Consider the following 19,266-nt stretch of genomic DNA (forward strand, 5'->3'; position numbering starts at 1 on the left):
CTACACATATAGAACTCAGAAACATCTGTCATTCATGAAAAAGATTTAAGGCCAAGAAAATTCAGCTTATGAAATTTCAGAAAAACATTTCCATTGCTAAAAAGACTAAGGGACTTTCTACACCTTCCTGAGCTCTGTGCTCACAGTTCCCCTTCCTCAATCTTTCTGGAAGAAGCAAATGATGAACAAGTCTAAAATTACATTATCTAGTTACAATTCCCTCAAAATGAATTAAAATAACCTGTTGAAATATCTAACAATTACACTCAAAAATATTTTTACTATAGAATACAACAGACAGGGTAAATTGGACAGAATATTGAGTAACTGGTTACCTACCACTCAGCTTTATTAAATCTTTATATTTTGACATACTTATCCCAAAATTTAAGTAGTAAAACATTAGATACAGCTGAAGTCTCCCTTTGTGTCCTATTTCCTTGGAGTTAACAATCCTGATTTTGAAATCATTCCATGCTATGCAACATTCCATTTTAGAAATACATTCTGATTTATTTATCCATTTTTGTGGCATCTGCTAGTTATCCTCCCAAAACAGACTCTTCATCCATTCTCCTACTGGGTTTTTACATTCCAGATAACAATCCATAGTCAATTATTTTTGATGCAAATATTTTCTCATCTGTTCTGCCTTTTCACTTTTCCTATGATGCTTTTTCTTGGATAGAATTTTTAAATTTTAGTATAACCACATGCATCCATCTTTTTACCTTCATAATTTAGGCTTTCATGTCTTTTTTTTCTTTTTTTTGAGAGAGAGAGAGAAAGAGAGCAAGTGAGTGTGTAAGCAGGAGCTGGGGAAGGAGCAGAGGGAGAGGAACAAGCAGACTCCACACTGAGCATGGAGCCCAACGGAGGGCTCGATCCCACAACCCTGAGATCATGACCTGAGCTGAAATCAAAAGTAAGAAACTTAAGTGACTAAGCCACCCAGGTGCTCCTAGGTTTTCATATCTTGTATAAGAAATCCTTCCTTTTCGGGTGCCTGGGTGGCTCAGTTGGTTAAGCGACTGCCTTCGGCTCAGGTCATGATCCTGGAGTCCTGGGATCGAGTCCCACATCAGGCTACCTGCTAAGCAGGGATTCTGCTTCTCCCTCTGACCCAACCCCCTCTCATGCTCGCTCTCTCTCTCTCTCTCTCAAATAAATAAATAAAATCTTTTTAAAAAGAAAAAGAAATTCTTCCTTTTCCCAGGTTCATAAAGTATCCCTCCAGATTTTCTTCAAGAAGTTTAAGTATAGGAAATTAATTCTATGTAATTTATGTTTATGTTTAGAGAAAAAAACCTGATTTTATTTTACTTCTCACATAATCAATTGTCTCATCCCTGTTTATTGACTAGACCATCTTTTTCCCCACTGATTTTCAGTGCCACTTCAACGGTATATCAAGTTTTCATGCAACTTCCAAACTTTGTACTTTATTAGTCTATATAATGGAAAACTGGGTGGTTCTGTTGACTAGAGGCAGGGATATATAAAGACAAGTAATGGGAAATTAGATTAGAAGGCTAGACTAAGTACAGTTCAAGTAGAGTCGTCAATATAATTAATGGTCTCCCCCCAGCCTTCAAAATCTGGTCACACAGCAGTCATCTAGAGCAGAGTCAGCAAATCATGGCCTTGGGCCAAACTCAGACTGACACCTGTTTTTGTAAATAAGTATTTGTTGGAGTACATTTATTTATGTATTTCTGTGGCTGTTTTGACTACAATGGTAGAACTGAGTAGTTGGGACGAGATCATATAGCGCCCTAAGCCTAAAAGGTTTCCTACATGGTCCTTTAAAGAAAGTATTTACCAACCCCTGATCTAGAGATCTGACTATAATCTCAGCATGATGCCTCTGTACAGCCTATGTAATTTTGCTTTTATAACCAAAGTAGTCAGTTTTGGTTCATAAAGACAGAAAAAATTCCAATCCTAAACATTATGAAATAGGGCCTTTCCTTTAAATTCATTTCAAAGAACTTATTAAAGACATTCTCATCTATGTTGATGGCATAATTTCACCTTAGGAATTATGATAAAACTTAAAAGGTAATTGAACACATTGGTTAATTATTCTAGAGACAGAAACAGGCCTATTACACTCTGTTTCTCAAATTTCAGACTTTAAATGAGTCTGGGATGTGTTCGTTCTCAAAAAACAAAGTAGTTTGACTTCTGATCTCACTTCTTACAGACAATGCCATCATTGGGTTAGGACATAATGCTTTTGCTTCAGTTGTCATAAGAATTTGATAAAAGAAACATTCATTTAAAAATATTCCTGGTCTTGGGGTGCCTGGGTGGCTCAGTTGGTGTAGCACGTGACTCTTGAACTCACAACCCTGAGATCAAGCCCCACACTGGATGTAAATAAAAAAACTTCCTGGTCTTTAATAAAACTGTAGCTATAGATATTGTCCACTGTACATTCAATGTTGCTTATGATTTTCTAATGGATAAAGGAATCAGGGAAACTTTACCCAAATCATGCTGCTCAACCTACTTTACCTATAGGAAATGCCAGTTCTAAGAGGAATGTAGAGAATAAGTGCTCAGTCCTTTAGATGGAAGAGAGAAGGGGAGAACTGAGGAAAAACAGCAAATAGCTTAGTCTTGGATTAATGACTAAAGGGATTCAGATTAGGCCTCCCACATCTCCTAAAAGACCACAGCTAGCATTCCAGGTATTCTGCTCATAGCCTCCATGGGCTAGAAGCCAGAACAAGGAAAGCATCAAGACCTTAGATTAGATGGCTTTAAAGGCAAGGCAGGTCTTTTCTATGTGATATACACATTGTTCTTGGGAGGGTAAGAAGAGGTATCCAAACAAAAGATGATAGGATATAGAGGGAAGTTGGAAATAATTTCTCACTAGGGAAAAACTTAAAATTATTTTGTAGAGAGCAGGAGGAAAAGGAAAGGAATACTGTTCCTTCCACTCCTATTCCCAGGTCTCTTGGGCTATGATGTCACCTCCCAAGAAATGGAAAACCTGGCTGCCTGTATAGCCCTGATTAATGGAAACAGAGACTTGCAGAGTAGCTCCACACTCTAATTCTCTCCCTCCCTGACTCTAGAAATGCTTGATTTGGCTATGTAAAAGTAATTCTAATTATAGTGATTTACATGAACTACTTACCATTTATGCCTAATTACCTCATAGCACAATAACAATTATGCATACATTACATGTGTCAGATTAACCTGGTTGTAAGTGTTATTTGTTAACAAAGATAAAATGTTCATAAATGCTCATTCCTCATAGTTTGTTGCTTCTAAAGCATGGTCATCTGCTAATTTTTTCCAATTTTTATTAGAGGAAACACTGTTAAACACGTACATAAAAGCAGCCGAATAGACTGGTACCAGTTTTATTCTCATCAGTAATTCAGACATTTTGTGAAGGTGCATTTTATTTTAATATTATACTTTAGCCTTACAGCAAGTTTCTTAGGAGTACAATAAAAAAAAAAAAGGACATTCACTTATTGAATGCTTATGTTTAAATATCTGCATGAAAAACAAATGCACAAGGGGCACCTGGGTGGCTCAGATAGGCACCCAACTCTTGGTTTCTGCTCAGGGTTGAGACTGAGTCCTGCGCCGGGCTCTGTACTTAGCAGAGTCTGCTTAAGATTCTCTCTCCTTCATCCCCTGCCCTTCCCACATGTGTGTGCTCTCTCTCTCTCTAAAATAAATCTTTTTTTAAAAAATGCCCAAGGGCCCCTAAATGGCTCAGCCAGTAGAACATGCAACTCTTGATCTGAGTCATGAGTTCAAGCCCCACAGTGAGCATAAAGCGTACATTAAACACACACAGACACACACACACACACACACACACACACACACACACACACAAACACAAATGCCCATATCGCTAAGTAAAATATGTCAGACAAAAAAAGACAAATGCTGTATTTTCTCACTTATATGCAGAATTGTAAAATAGTCAAATTTGTAGAATGGTGATTACTGGGGGCTGGGGGCAATGGCAAGATATTGATCAAAGAATACAAAATGCCAGCTATAGGATGAATAAGTTCTGGGGATCTAATGCACAGCATGAGGACTAAAATTAAATCATATTGTGGGGCACCTGGGTGGCTCGATCGGTTAAGTGGCTGCCTTCAGCTCAGGTCACGATCTCCAGGTACTGGGATTGGGGCCCCCATTGGGCATCCTGCTCAGTGGGGAGTCTGCTTTTCTCTCTCTCTGTCCCTCTGCCCCTCGCCCCACTGCTCATTCTAATAAATAAATAAAATCTTAAAAAAATAAAAAATAAAAAAATAAAATTAAGAGTATTGTTTCATAAAAAGTATGGAGGATCCTCAAAAAGTTAAAAATAGAGGTACCCTATGACCCAGCAGTTACACTATTAGGTTTTATCCAAAGGTTACAAACATAGTGATTCAAAGGGGCACATGCACCCCAATGCTTATAGCCCCAGTGTCCACAATAGCCAAACTATGGAAAGAACCAGATATCCATCAACAGATGAATGGATAAAGAAGATGTGGTGTATATATACAATGGAATATTACTCAGCCATCAAAAAGAATGAAATCTTGCCATTTACAATGACATGGATGGAATTAGAGGGTATTGTGCTAAGTGAAACAAGTCAGAGAAAGGCAATTATCATATGACTTCATTCATATATGGAATTTAAGAATTAAAACTGATGAATATAGCAGAAGGAAAGGAAAAATAAGACAGAAACAGAGCGGAAGACAAACCATAAGAGACTTTTTTTTTTATTTTATTTTATTATGTTATGTTAATCACCATACATCATTAGTTTTTGATGTAGTGTTCCATGATTCACTGTTTGTGTATAACACCCAGTGCTCCATTCAATACATGCCCTCTTTAATACCCATCACCAGGCTAACCCATCCCACCACCCCCTTCCCCTCTAGAACCCTGTTTGTTTCTCAGAGTCCACAGTCTCTCATGGTTCATCTCCCTGTCTGATTCCCCCCTTCATTTTTCCCTTATTTTTTTTTTTTAACATATAATGTATTATTTGTTTCAGAGGTACAGGTCTGTGATTCAACAGTCTTACACAACTCACAGGCTCACCATACCATATATCCTCCCCAATGTCTATCACCCAGCCACCCCATCCCTCCCACCCCCACCATTCCAGCAACCCTCAGTTTGTTTCCTGAGATTAAGAATTCCTTATATCAGTGAGAACATATGATAATAGTCTTTCTCTGAGTGACTTATTTCGCTCAGCATAATACCCTCCAGTTCCATCCACGTCGTTGCAAATGGCAAGATTTCATTCCTTTTGATGGCTGCATAATATTCCATTGTATATACATACCACATCTTTATCCATTCATCTGTTGATGGACATCTTGGCTCTTTCCACAGTTTGGCTATTGTGGACATTGCTGCTATAAACATTGGGGTGCACGTACCCCTTCGGATCACTACATTTGTATCTTTGGGGTAAATACCCAGTACTGCAATTGCTGGGTCGTAGAGTAGCTCCATTTTCAATTTTTTGAGGAACCTCGATACTGTTTTCCAGAGGGGTTGCACCAGCTTCCATTCCTACCAACAGTGTAGGAGGGTTCCCCTTTCTCTGCATCCTCACCAACATCTGTCGTTTCCTGACTTGTTAATTTTAGCCATTCTGACTGCTGTGAGGAGGAATCTCATTGAGGTTTTGATGTGGATTTCCCTGATGCCAAGCAATGTTGAGCACTTTTCCATGTGTCTGTTGGCCATTTGGATGTCTTCTTTGGAAAAATGTGTTCGTGTCTTCTGCCCATTTCTTGATTGGATTATTTGTTCTTTGGGTGTTGAGTTTGATAAGTTCTTTATACATTTTGGATACTAGCCCTTTAACTGATATGTCATTTGCAAATATCTTCTCCCATTCTGTTGGTTGTTTTTTGGTTTTGTTGAAAGTTTCCTTTGCTGTGCAAAAGCTTTTTATCTTGATAAAGTCCCAATAGTTCATTTTTGCCCTGGCTTCCCTTGCCTTTGGCGATGTTTCTAGGAAGAAGTTGCTGTGGCTGAGGTCGAAGAGGTTGCTGCCTGTGTTCTCCTCCAGAATTTTGATGGATTCCTGTCTCACATTTAGGTCTTCCAACCATTTTGAGGCTATTTTTGTGTGTGGTGTAAGGAAATGGTCCAGTTTCATTCTTCTGCATGTGGCTGTCCAATTTTCCCAACACCATTTGTTGAAGAGACTGTCTTTTTTCCATTCGACATTCTTTCCTGCTTTGTCGAAGATGAGTTGACCAAAGAGTTGAGGGTCCATTTCTGGGCTCTCTATTCTGTTCCATTGGTCTATGTGTCTCTTTTTGTGCTAGTATCATACTGTCTTGATGATGACAGCTTTGTAATAGAGCGGGGAGTCCGGAATTGTGATGCCGCCAGCTTTGCTTTTTTTTTTTTTTTTTTCAACATTCCTCTGGCTATTCGGGATCTTTTCTGGTTTCATACAAATTTTGGGATTATTTGTTCCATTTCTTTGAAAAAAGTGGATGGTATTTTGATAGGGGTTGCATTAAATGTGTAGATTGCTCTAGGTAGCATTGACATCTTCACAATATTTGTTCTTCCAATCCATGAGCATGGAACATTCTTCCATTTCTTTGTGTCTTCCTCGATTTCTTTCATGAGTATTTTATAGTTTTCTGAGTACAGATTCTTTGCCTCTTTGGTTAGATTTATTCCTAGGTATCTTATGGTTTTAAGTGCAGTTGTAAATGGGATCGATTCCTTAATTTCTCTTTCTTCTGTCTTGTTGGTGTACAGAAATGCCACTGATTTCTGTGCATTGATTTTGTATCCTGCCACTTTACTGAATTCCTGTATGAGTTCTAGCAGTTTTGGGGTGGAGTCTTTTGGGTTTTCCACATACAGTTATCACATCATCTGCAAAGAATGAGAGTTTGACTTCTTTGCCGATTCAGATGCCTTTATTTCTTTTTGTTGTCTGATTGCTGAGGCTAGGACTTCTAGTACTATGTTGAATAGCAGTGGTGATAATGGACATCCCTGCCGTGTTCCTGACCTTAGGGGGAAAGCTCTCAGTTTTTCCCCATTGAGAAAGATATTCGTTGTGGGTTTTTCATAGATGGCTTTTATGATATTGAGGTATGTGCCCTCTATCCCTATACTCTGAAGAGTTTTGATCAAGAAAGGATGCTGTACTTTGTCAAATGCTTTTTCTGCATCTATTGAGAGGATCATATGGTTCTTGTTATTTCTTTTATTAATGTATTGTATCATGTTGATTGATTTGCAGATGTTGAACCAATCTTGCAGCACAGGAATAAATCCCACTTGGCTGTGGTGAATAATCCTTTTAATGTACTGTTGGATCCTACTGGCTAGTATTTTGGTGAGAATTTTGGCATCCATGTTCATCAGGGATATTGGTCTGTAATTCTCCTTTTTGATGGGGTCTTTGTCTGATTTTGGGATCAAGGCAATGCTGGCCTCATAAAATGAGTTTGGAAGTTTTCCTTCCATTTCTATTTTTTGGAACAGTTTCAGAAGAATAGGTGTTAGTTCTTCTTTAAATGTTTGGTAGAATTCCCCTGGGAAGCCATCTGGCCCTGGGCTCTTGTTTGTTGGGGGATTTTTGATGACTGCTTCAATTTCCTTAGTGGTTATAGGTCTGTTCAGGTTTTCTATTTCTTCCTGGTTCAGTTTGGTAGTTGATACATCTCTAGGAATACATCCATTTCTTCCAGATTATCTAATTTGCTGGCATATAGTTGCTCGTAATATGTTCTTATAATTGTTTGTATTTCTTGGGTGTTGGTTGTGATCTCTCTTCTTTCATTCATGATTTTATTTATTTGGGTCATTTCTCTTTTCTTTTTGATAAGTCTGGCCAGGGGTTTATCAATCATATTCATTCTTTCAAAGAACCAGCTCCTAGTTTTATTGATTTGTCCTACTGTTCTTTTGGTTTCTATTTCATTGATTTCGGCTCTGATCTTTATTATTTCTCTTCTCCTGCTGCGTTTAGGCTATATTTGCTGTTCTTTCTCCAGCTCCTTTAGGTGTACGGTTAGGTTGTATATGAGACCTTTCTTGTTTCTTGAGAAAGGCTTCTATTGTTATATACTTTCCTCTTAGGACTGCCTTTGCTGCATCCCAAAGATTTTGAACAGTTGTGTTTTCATTTTCATTTGTTTCCATGAATTTTTTTAATTGTTTAATTTCCTGGTCGACCCATTCTTTAGTAGGATGCTCTTTAGCTTCCATGTATTTGAGTTCTTTCTGACTTTCCTCTTGTGACTGAGTTCTAGTTTCAAAGCATTGTGGTGCAAAAATATGCAGGGAACGACCCCAATCTTTTGGTACTACCCGAGACCTGATTTGTGACCTAGGATGTGATCTATTCTGGAGAATGTTCCATGGGCACTAGAGAAGAATGTGTATTCTGTTGCTTTGGGATGGAATGTTCTGAATATACCTGTGAAGTCCATTTGGTCCAGTGTGTCATTTAAAGTCTTTATTTCCTTGCTGATCTTTTGCTTAGATGATCTGTCCATTTCAGTGAGGGGGGTGTTAAAGTCCCCTACTATTATTGTATTGTTGTCGATGGGTTTCTTTGCTTTTGTTATTAATTGGCTTATATAACTGGCTGCTCCCATGTTAGGGGCATAGATATTTACAATTGTTAGATCTTCTTGTTGGATAGACCCTTTAAGTAGGATATAGTGTCCTTCCTCATCTCTTATTACAGTCTTTGGTTTAAAATCTAATTTGTCTGATATAAGGATTGCCACCCCAGCTTTCTTTTGATGTCCATTAGCATGGTAAACGGTTTTCCACCCCCTCACTTTCAATCTGGAGGTGTCTTTGGGTCTAAAATGAGTCTCTTGCAGATAGCATATCGATGGGGCTTGTTTTTTTATCCAATGTGATACCCGGTGTCTTCTGATTGGGGCATTTGGCCCATTTAAATTCAGGATAACTATTGAAAGATATGAATTTAGTGCCATTGTATTGCCTGTAAGGTGACTGTTACTGTATATTGTCTCTGTTTCTATCTGGTCTATGTTACTTTTAGGCTCTCTTTTTGCATAGAGGACCTCTTTCAATATTTCTTGGAGGGCTAGTTTCGTGTTTGCAAATTCCTTTAGTTTTTGTTTGTTCTGGAAGCTTTTTATCTCTCCTTCTATTTTCAATGACAGCCTAGCTGGATATAGTATTCTTGGCTGCATATTTTTCTCATTTAGTGCTCTGAATATATCATGCCAGTCCTTTCTGGCCCGCCAGGTCTCTGTGGATAGGTCTGTTGCCAATCTAATGTTTTTACCATTGTAGGTTACAGACCTCTTGTCTCAAGCTGCTTTCAGGATTTTCTCTTTGTCTCTGAGACTTGTAAGTTTTACTATTAGATGTTGGGGTGTTGACCTATTTTTATTGATTTTGAGGGGGGTTCTCTGTGCCTCCTGGATTTTGATGCTTGTTTCCTTCCCCAAATTAGGGAAGTTCTCTGCTATAATTTGCTCCAATATACTATTCTGCCCTTCTCTCTCTTTCTTCTTCTTCTGGGATCCCAATTATTCTAATATTGTTTCATCTTATGGTATCACTTATCTCTCGAATTCTGCCCTCATGATTCAGTAGTTGTTTATCTCTCTTTTTCTCAGCTTCTTTTCCATCATTTGGTCTTCTTTATCACTAGTTCTCTCTTCTGCCTCATTTATCCTAGCAGTTAGAGCCTCCATTTTTTATTGCACCTCATTAATAGGCTTTTTGATTTCGACTTGGTTAGATTTTAGTTCTTTTATTTCTCCAGAAAGGGTTTCTCTAGTATCTTCCATGCTTTTTTCAAGCCCAGCTACTATCTTTATAATCGTCATTCTGAACCCTAGTTCCGACATCTTACTAATGTCCATATTGATTAGGTCCCTGGCAGTCGGTACTGCCTCTTGTTCTTTTTTTTGAGGTGATTTTTTCCGTCTTGTCATTTTGTCCAGAGGAGAATAGATGAATGAGAGAACAAAATGCTAACAGGGTAACAATGACCCCAGAAAAATAAACACTAAACACTAAACAAATCAGAAGAGACCTGAAACCAGGGGAAAGGAAAGAGAAAGAAAAAAGAAGAAGATAAAAAAAAGAGAATATGATCAAATATGATCAGACTGGTGAATAGATCAGTGCCACACACTAGATTTTGGGCATATTTTGGTCTGTTAGAAGAAACTGCCTCCCAAAATTTTAAAGAAAAAAAAACTTATATATGTACAAAAATAAGGGTAAATACAATGAAGGGATGGAATATGACTGTAAAGATGAAAATTATAAAAGATTTTATAAAAGGAATTGATAAGAAGCTGGTTGAAAAAAGAAAGAAGAGAAATTTAAAAAAAAAAGGGGGGGGAAGAGAATGTGATCAGGCAGGAGACTAGAACAAGGCCATAGACTAGAGATTTAGGGTACATTCTGGTCTGTTAGAAACAACTGTATCCCAAAATTTTAAAGAGAGAACAACTTATATATATACCAAAAATAAGGTTAACTACTATGAAGGGATAGAATATGACTCTCCAAGAAAGTGGTCGCTTTTCTGTTCAGAGAGTTACTGCTATTCTTTTCTTCGATCTCCTGTTGAGTTCGTAGGTGTTCGGAATGGTTTGATACCTACATAGCTGAATTCCTGGGACCAGACGAAATTTAGGTCTCCTACTCCTCCACCATCTTGCTCCTTCTCAAGAGACTCTTAATCATAGGAAACAAACTGAGGGTTGCTGGAGGGGAGTGGAGTGGGAGTATGGGATAACTGGGTGATGGGCATTAAGGAGGGCACTTGATGGAATGAGCACTGGGTGTTATATGCAACTGATGAATTTCTAAATTCTACCTCTGAAACTAATACACTATATGTTAATTAAATTGAATTTAAATAAAATTTTTTTAAAATACTGTATTATATACTCAAAAGTAGTTAAGGCAGTAGATCTTAAATGTTCTCACCACAAAAAAAATGGTAATTATGTGAGGGGATAGAGATATTAACTAACCTTACTGCAGTAATCATTTTGTAATACATGAGTATCAAATTATCACATTGTATCCCTTGAATTATAATTTCTCAATAAGCTTAGAGAAAAAATAAAATCATAAATCTTACTTTCCAAAATCAACAAACCTAAAAATAAAGTTCTGCTTTCACTAAAAAAAAAAAAAAAAAAAAACTAGTAGCCCAAGTTTTCCTTCTCTGATACTTGGCATATCAGTGTTTATTTTTAGAAGAAATAGGTCTCACAACTATATGGTTAATTAATCTTTGACAAAGCAGGAAAGAATATCCAGTCTCTCCTAAAGACAGCCTCTTCAACAAATGGTTTTGGAAAACTGGACAGCTACATGCAAAAGAATGAAACTGGACCACTTTCTTACACCATAAACAAAAATAAATTCAAAATGGATGAAAGACCTAAATGTGAGACAGGAAGCCATTAAAATCCTAGAGGAGAATACAGGCAGTAACCTCTCTGACAATAGCCATAGCAACTTCTTTCTAGGTAGGTCTCCTAAGGTAAGGGAAACAAAAGCAAAAATAAACTATTGGGACTTCATCAAAATAAAAAGCTTCTTCTGCACAGTGAAGGAAACAATCAACAAAACTAAAAGGCAACCTACAGAATGAGAGAAGATATTTGCAAATGATATATCCAATAAAGGGTTGGTATCCAAAATATATTAAGAACTTATCAAACAACACACAAAATACAAAAATAATACAGTTTAACAAAATGGACAGAAGACATGAACAGACATTTTTCCAAAGAAGACATCCAGATGGCCAACAGACACATGAAAAGATGCTCAACATCACTCATCATCAGGGAAATACAAATCAACACTACAATGAGATACCACCCTCACACCTGTCAGAATGGCTAAAATTAACAACACAGGAAACAACAGGTGTTGGTGAGGATGTGGAGAAAGGGGAACCCTCTTGCACTGTGGGTGGGAATGCAAACTGGTGCAGCCATTCTGAAAAACGGTATGGAGGTTCCTCAAAAAGTTAAAAACAGAACTACCATATGATCCAGCAATAGCACTATTAGGTATTTACCCAACAATACTAATCCAAAGGGATACATGCACCCTGATGTCTACAGCAACGTTATCAACAATAGCCAAATTATGGAAAGAGTCCAAATGTCCATGGACTGATGAACAGGTAAAGAACAGTGGTATGTACACACACACACATACACATACACATACACACACCCACACACACACACACACACACACACACACACTGGAATGTCACTCAGCCATAAAAAATGATGAAATCTTGCCATTTGCAATGAGGTGGATGGAACTAGAGAGTATAATGCTAAGCAAAATAAGTCAGAGAAAGACAAATACCATATGATTTCACTCATATGTGGAATTTAAGAAACAAAAGAACATAGGTGGGAAAAAAAGAGGCAAACCAAGAAAAAGGCTCTTAACTATAGAGAACAACCGATAGTTACCAGAGAGTAGGGAGAGGGTGATGAGTTAAATAGGAGATGAGGATTAAGGAAGCCATGTGTTGGGACACCTGGGTGGCTCAGTCGGTTAAGCATCTGGCTTCGGCTCAGTGATGATCCCAGGGTCCTGGGATTGAGTCCTGCATCAGGCTCCCTACTCAGTGGGGAGCCTGCTTCTCCCTCTGCCTACTGTTCCCCCTGCTTGTGCACTCTCTCTCTGATAAATAAATAAAATCTTTAAAAAAAAAAAAAAAAGGAGGGCAAGTGCTGTGATGAGCACCAGATATTGCATGTAAGTATTGAATCACTAAATTCTACACCTGAAACTAATATTACACTGTATGTTAACTAACTGGAATTTAAATAAAAACTTGGAAAAAAAAAAAAAGAAATAGGTCTGTGGCATCTTTACAATCTTCAAAAACGAAAGCTTTAAGGCAGACAGTCTCTGCTTTGCTATGCTGCCCCACCACTCCCTTGCGGTGTTTTCAATAAACTTCTATCTCCTTTGTTCTGCCTCAGGTAACTTCTTTCACTGCCCACACTGCCAGTTTCCCCCTGATCATATGCCCCACATTTGGGGGCTTCCATCTGGTCAGGAGAGACAGCACATTTGGTGCCCCCACCTCCTGGCCGAGGTTACTCCTGGATGAGGATCCAAAGCCCCAGGGAGAACCAGCTAGACTGCCCTTGCCCAAAAGGGTGAGGGATTTCCCCTCTTGCCCTTGGAAGGGATTCTTCCTTCCCTCTCCTTTCTCTCTTCAGCCTTCCAGCAGTCTAACCCGAGTACTCCTCAGACAACTGAAGGTCTCCAGCCAGGGTGGCTCCCTGGTGTGGTCTGAAGGTCTGAGGGCAAACAGGTCGGACTGCCCACGCCTGTGAGGGCAAAGGACCCCTTTTTTCTCTCAATAAACGTCTATCTCCTTAAAAAACAAAGAAGTAAACGAAAACTAAAGCTTTTATATATGTTTTACTCAGATTGCATTAGATGTTTGGGTCTTTTTCAATGTTGAAGATTTGGCAAACCTAAGAAATTACAGGACAAATACTACCACAAAGAAATGCTGATCGGGATGCCTGGGTGGCTCAGATGGTTAAGCATCTGCCTTTGGTTCAGGTCATGATCCCAGGGTCCTAGGATCGAGTCCCACATTGGGCTCCTGGCTCAGCGGGGAGTCTGCTACTCCCTCTCCCTCTGCCTCTCCCACTGCTCATGCTCTCTCTCTCTGTATCTCTGTGTCTCAAATGAATAAATAAAATCTTTAAAAAAAAAATAAATGCTGATCTATCTACAAAAGATTTATTCACATATGCATTAGGATTAAACAAATATAAGCTTTCATTAGACACATTTAAAACTACCTGAGATGTCAAATCTCTTACTTATATAAGATTACAGCTACACATTAAAACCAGGGACTCTAGGTAGTAAATATTACATTTATTTACTGCTAAATAACTGTCAATTTACCAGGCAGACCCATCACTGCCAATTCAGAAATCAAAGGAGGAAGTGTGGGAGAATACCCCTGAGAAGAGCCAAACAATTACTTAAGAGAAAAAAAAAAATGTTGTTGAATTGGCAACCAGATACATTGATTAAAGGATACTTTTCACTGGATGTAAGTTCACCAATCACAGTAAGATGAGCCCTAGGGATGATACAGAGTGGGGAGGAGGGGAGAAAAAAGGACTGTATTTCTAAAAGGGAAAGGACTACAAAGAGAACAAAACAGAAAATTCATGAAAGCAATTTCACTCTGATAACCAAAAACCCAGTTAAGTAAAACATCCTGCTTGCTGGCTATGACATATAACCAAGCCAATATTTTATTTGGAAGACCATCTGTATTACAAACTATAATTAGGTACACAGTACCTAAGCAGTCTACGTTTTCCAAACTTATTAGTTCTTTACTCGCCTATAAACTTTTGGAAATAATGGAAGATGAAGAAAGGGTGGCCATCAAAAGGGATAATTCCTTATTAGTTCCTATAACCATTACGCTGGGCCGGCCAATCATAGTGGCCATCACAGTCAAAGTCTACTTCTGAGGGAACCAGCAGAATCATGGGAGCCCTGAATGGTACCTTAGGCAGAGATCAGATCTTTACACTGGCTAGTGCCCTCCAAAAAACCTGGTATGAAAGCTCTGCTCAAACAGTGATAAAGTGATTGGGTTTCCTATCAGATTCTTACTGAGCAATTTAAACCACAGATACAGGAAGAGAATTAATAAATTGGTAAGACAAACCGAAGTGGAAACAGACATGGGGGAAGGAAGAACAGAGTAAGCAAATTACATGAATGGCAGAGCACCGGAGCAAGAATCAGCAGGTACCTGTGCCTCCTGCCAGTCAAGTCATCAACACTTTCAAAACCACTGATGCAAAGCCTCAGGCTCTGGCTCTGGGAGGTCTGGCTGTGTAACAGAGATGCCCTCCACTGTTATTTGCATATGTAGTCTTATTCTAAATCTCCATTTCTTTCTGTAATCTAAATGAATCCCTAGCCCATTTAACCAAAAGATGTTAATGCAATGACAGCATTTTTCTTTCCATAAAAATAAAACTATGTAAGTATACTCTAAAGTGCTTTTTGAAAAGTAAAATTACTTTGATTAGAGTTTTTAAATCAAGCACTACTAACATATGTTATATATTACCTTTCCTCTAAAGACCTCTTAATAATAGAACATTTGTGCATGGGGGAGGATGGTTGGCCAATTAAAGGAAAACTAGTTTCTTTGGTTGAACCATATTCCAACTTTTCTTACTATTAATATCCCTCATAATTTGAAGAGGACACCATTGATGGCAATGGCTTCTATAATGGGATAAGGAATGGGAGTTTTCCTGTTGTCTCAAAATTTCAGCAAAAGCTCAAAGCTAAGGAGAAACAAGTTCCCCTCCATTCTAAAAAGAGGTATTAGTCACATCCATGCAGGAAGTACTTTAAGAAGAAAAAAGAAGCAAAAACAGCCCTAAAACCAAAGTGGAACTGAAGAAAGTGATCAAGATAGAAAGCTGTTAGGTAAGTAAGGAATATTGTGGCATCTCCCCCAGATAAACCTCATGCCAAAAGCAGGTGGCCCCCAAGGGAAGCGTCCAAAGAGATTAGGATTGAGTGTATGATGAGATAGGCATCCCCCTCTTCAGCGGAATGCTTGTTTAGGTGAGGAAATCCCACAGGCAGTAACCAAAGCAGGCTATGGAAATGTCCCTGGAAGAACTTGCCATAGGTCTCCAGGAGGCTGACTGAAGCTGGAGTAGGGATTGGAGAAAGGAGATGTTATGCTTCCTGTGGCCTAAGCAGACACCATAAAAGGGGTACTGGGTAGAGCTGTCCTGACAGGAGCCCACCCAAGAAGGTTAAGTGCAAGGGCAAGGGGGACCGGCAGAATGCAGTGGTACAAGGTATTCAATCAGAGTCATAAGAGGTCCAAACGTGGAGCAGTGGGGAAGTCCCCAGGGGAGTCCAAAAGAACCCACCAGTGTGCCCCTTCAACAAAGCACTAGCATATCAGTGTCTACCACACAAAAGGCCCTTAACTGTTCACTTAAGACTTTGCTGTTTTGCTCTAATTTCCACCTTCTCATCCTGACCCTAGAGAAGCCAGGCAAGCAGACACAGGAGGAGGAGGGAGAGGGGAAGAACAAATCACTCCACCTTCTGCACTGCTGATCCTGGGACAGGCCTGAGCTAGAGGGAGGGGAGATTTTTAAATTGTATAATTTCCATTTAGACTAGATAGCATCAATCATTACCTAAATATGAAGCTATTTGAATCCCCCCAAAGGTAAAAGAAAGCCATGGAGCATCAAGAGGTCAGGAATGGGGATCCAACAGAGCTTCTTTAAAGGAACTCATGAGAGGGACACCTGGGTGGCTCAGTTGGTTAAGTGTCTGCCTTCGGCTCAGGTCATAATCTCAGGGTCCTGGGATGGAGCTCCACATCAGGCTCCCTGCTCAGCGGGGAGTCTGCTTCTCCCTCTGCCTCTGCCTCTCCCACCCAGTCGTGCTCTAATAAATAAATAAAATCTTAAAAAAAAAAAAAAAAAACAAACTGGTGAGGAATTTCAAGCAGTTTCATGATTGTACCGACTGCATTTAATCCATTTTATAAAATGCTTTTAACTGTTCTTTAATATCACACAAATCTCACCTTTGAAATAAGGCCTCCCGTCTCTATACTGTATCCTTTAAGGTCCTCATGTAATTTCTGCAAACACTGTATGACTCTTCTTTGATTCTCATCATCCTTTAGCTCATGAGCTTTGATCAGAAAGTTATAGTGGTCCAGTGGTCCATGGCAAACAGCCAAAGCTTTTGAATAAACGTCTGTAGCCGCAGTTAGAGATGTAATCTCAGGTGTCTGAACTGTATAGGCTATAAACAAAAAAATATATAAAATCTTAGACTTCCTTAAATGAAGATATTTCATAGTACTCCACATGTTTCTTAATGATCACATTAAAACCTTTCAGGTAGAAGTATATACATGTGAACAGTTATTGTAAATCTCTTTTTGATAAAAATAAAACACATTTTGGGGCACCTGGCTGGCTCAGTCGGTGGAGTGTGGGACTCTTGATCTCAGGGTCATGAGTTAGAGCCCCACCTTGAGCGTGGAGCCTACTTAAAAAAAAAAAAGAAAAAGAAAAAACACATTTGTTCAATGAATATAATCATCTCATTTTAATAAAAGAGAGTAAACCCCAAACCCATAAGCTATCATTTTTTTTAAAGATTTTATTTATTTATTTGAGAGAGAGAGAGAATGAGAGAGAGCACAAGAGGGAAGAGGGTCAGAGGGAGAAGCAGACTCCCTGCTGAGCAGGGAACCCGATCTGGGACTTGATCCCGGGACTCCAAGATCATGATCTGAGCCGAAGGCAGTCGCTTAACCAACTGAGCCACCCAGGCGCCCCCCATAAGCTATCATTGTAACTCCTCTTCTAGAAAACCTAACCTGCCATAAAGTCTCTGCTTTGCCTCCACTCCATTAAATGGGCCACCTGGATTCATTAGATCCTTCCTCACAGCAGGGCTGGCACCTTTGAGTTAAGCCTAATTCTGGTTTTTGAGTAACAAGGCAGAGACAGAGATTAGTCACAAAGGGTTTTCTACTGTCCCCTTATTCCCTATCCAAAACCACATAGCATTCAGATATTACCACACTGATTTCAATGCTTGTAAGATTCCTTTCCTTTTCCATAACTTTTAAGTTGAAACACCACAGAGTGTCTGTTTCAAAGCAGTGAGGTTTTCTGATCCTTTTTTTAGCCTCTCCTGGGAGAGAAATGATTGGCCATGGCAAGATCAATCATAACTCTATTCCTTATCTGGGCCAGATGGAATGAGCAAGTAACTCCCGTTCTATTTTTATTTTATTTATTCTTTTATAGAAGTATAATTGATATACAATGTTATATTAGTTTCAAGTGGACAACACAGTGATTCAACAATTCTAGACTTTACACAATTCTCACCACAGTAAGTGTAGTTACCACCTGTCACCATACAAAGTTATTATAATATTACTATCTTTATCTGTATTTTTTAGAAGCAACAATAAAATAGCAGCAAACTGGCACATTTTTTAGACAGGGCTGGCGCCCTTCTTTGAGTCAAAGATTTTGCAAAGATACATTACCAGTATTATCCTTGTTTCACTGAATACCATGTTTCCTTTGTTTCAGTAATATAAAAATTACATACCCTGGAGAAAAAATTAAGAGTCAATGTTATTTCCATCTTTTTCCCAAGAAAGGAAAGAAGATCCTAAACAAGCCATGAGTGTTGGGGAGAGGGCAGGGCTGTCTTTTTTTTTTTTTTTTTTTTAGGGCTGTCTTCTAATAGCTATTCTTCCTGTCTGAATAGAAGTTTTAGCTGGGTACTAGGCTGCCCAGATAAATAATCCATTTCTGGCCTCTCAAGCAGCCAGGCACAGCCATATGACCAGTTCTAACCAATGGGATGTGAGCAGAAACCTGTGCAGTTCTGCTACATGCCCTTAAAGAGAAAGGCATGCCCTCCTCCCCTCCCTCCCCTTCTTCTAACTGGAATGTAAGTGTGATGCCTGCAGCTGGAAAAGCCAACCTGGCAAGGCGAGGCCCACAGAATGCTGAACAAAGCAGAGCAAAGTTCTCTAACACTGCTGAGCTGCTGAACCAGCCCCGGGCCACCTACCAGATTTTTATGTAAAAAAATAAACTTCTATCTCACTCTTCAACCAGGTCTTCAGCCAATCATCCATCACAATACTACTCACTTTGTAGAGCAAATACTCTAATCCATCCCCTCCCACTCTTCCTCATGCTACCACCTACCTGGGGCTCTCGTGATCTCTGGCTTGGCCTCCCTGCCTCTGATCACCTCCACTGCCCCAAATTTACCACTACCACAATCTGGAAAATATCCTCCATCAACTACAGAGATGATCTTGCTAAAATCCAAACTGTGATTTTATTAATATTTTTCTTAAAATTCATCTCATTGTTTAAAGAAGTGGTTTTCAAACATCAAACATAATTTTAACAGCAGCACCTTTTTTTTTTCTTTTTTTTTTACATACAAAACCTTCCATGCAATCCTAAATTTATGGAAGAGAAAAATGGGAGGGGGGCACAAAGTCCCACCTTCTTCACATCTCCCTCATTTCTATAACTGTCCTACCCCATTTCCAAAGAAGCCCCTGAAACCACTTTTTCACTTGATAGAAGCACATTAAGTACAGTGTACAGAAAAGAGCACAGC

At 39.0% G+C, this 19,266-nt stretch overlaps 1 protein-coding gene across 4 annotated transcripts in view; it reads right to left on the bottom strand.

Annotated features, from left to right (window-relative positions):
* The window catches only part of AFG1L (AFG1 like ATPase), a 221,597-nt gene that overhangs the window by 169,710 nt on the left and 32,621 nt on the right, over nucleotides 1-19,266 (bottom strand). For all 4 annotated transcript variants that reach the window (XR_003521753.1, XM_027604017.1, XM_027604016.1 and 1 more), the window contains one exon: nucleotides 16,673-16,896. Coding sequence is in view for 3 of the 4 variants with exons in the window: in XM_027604017.1 (XP_027459818.1) it covers nucleotides 16,673-16,896 (224 nt within the window). In the remaining variant the exon portion in view is untranslated. The remainder of the gene's footprint in view (nucleotides 1-16,672; nucleotides 16,897-19,266) is intronic.

Source organism: Zalophus californianus, chromosome 7 (assembly GCF_009762305.2).
Source record: "Zalophus californianus isolate mZalCal1 chromosome 7, mZalCal1.pri.v2, whole genome shotgun sequence".
Taxonomy (NCBI): Eukaryota; Metazoa; Chordata; class Mammalia; order Carnivora; family Otariidae; genus Zalophus; species Zalophus californianus.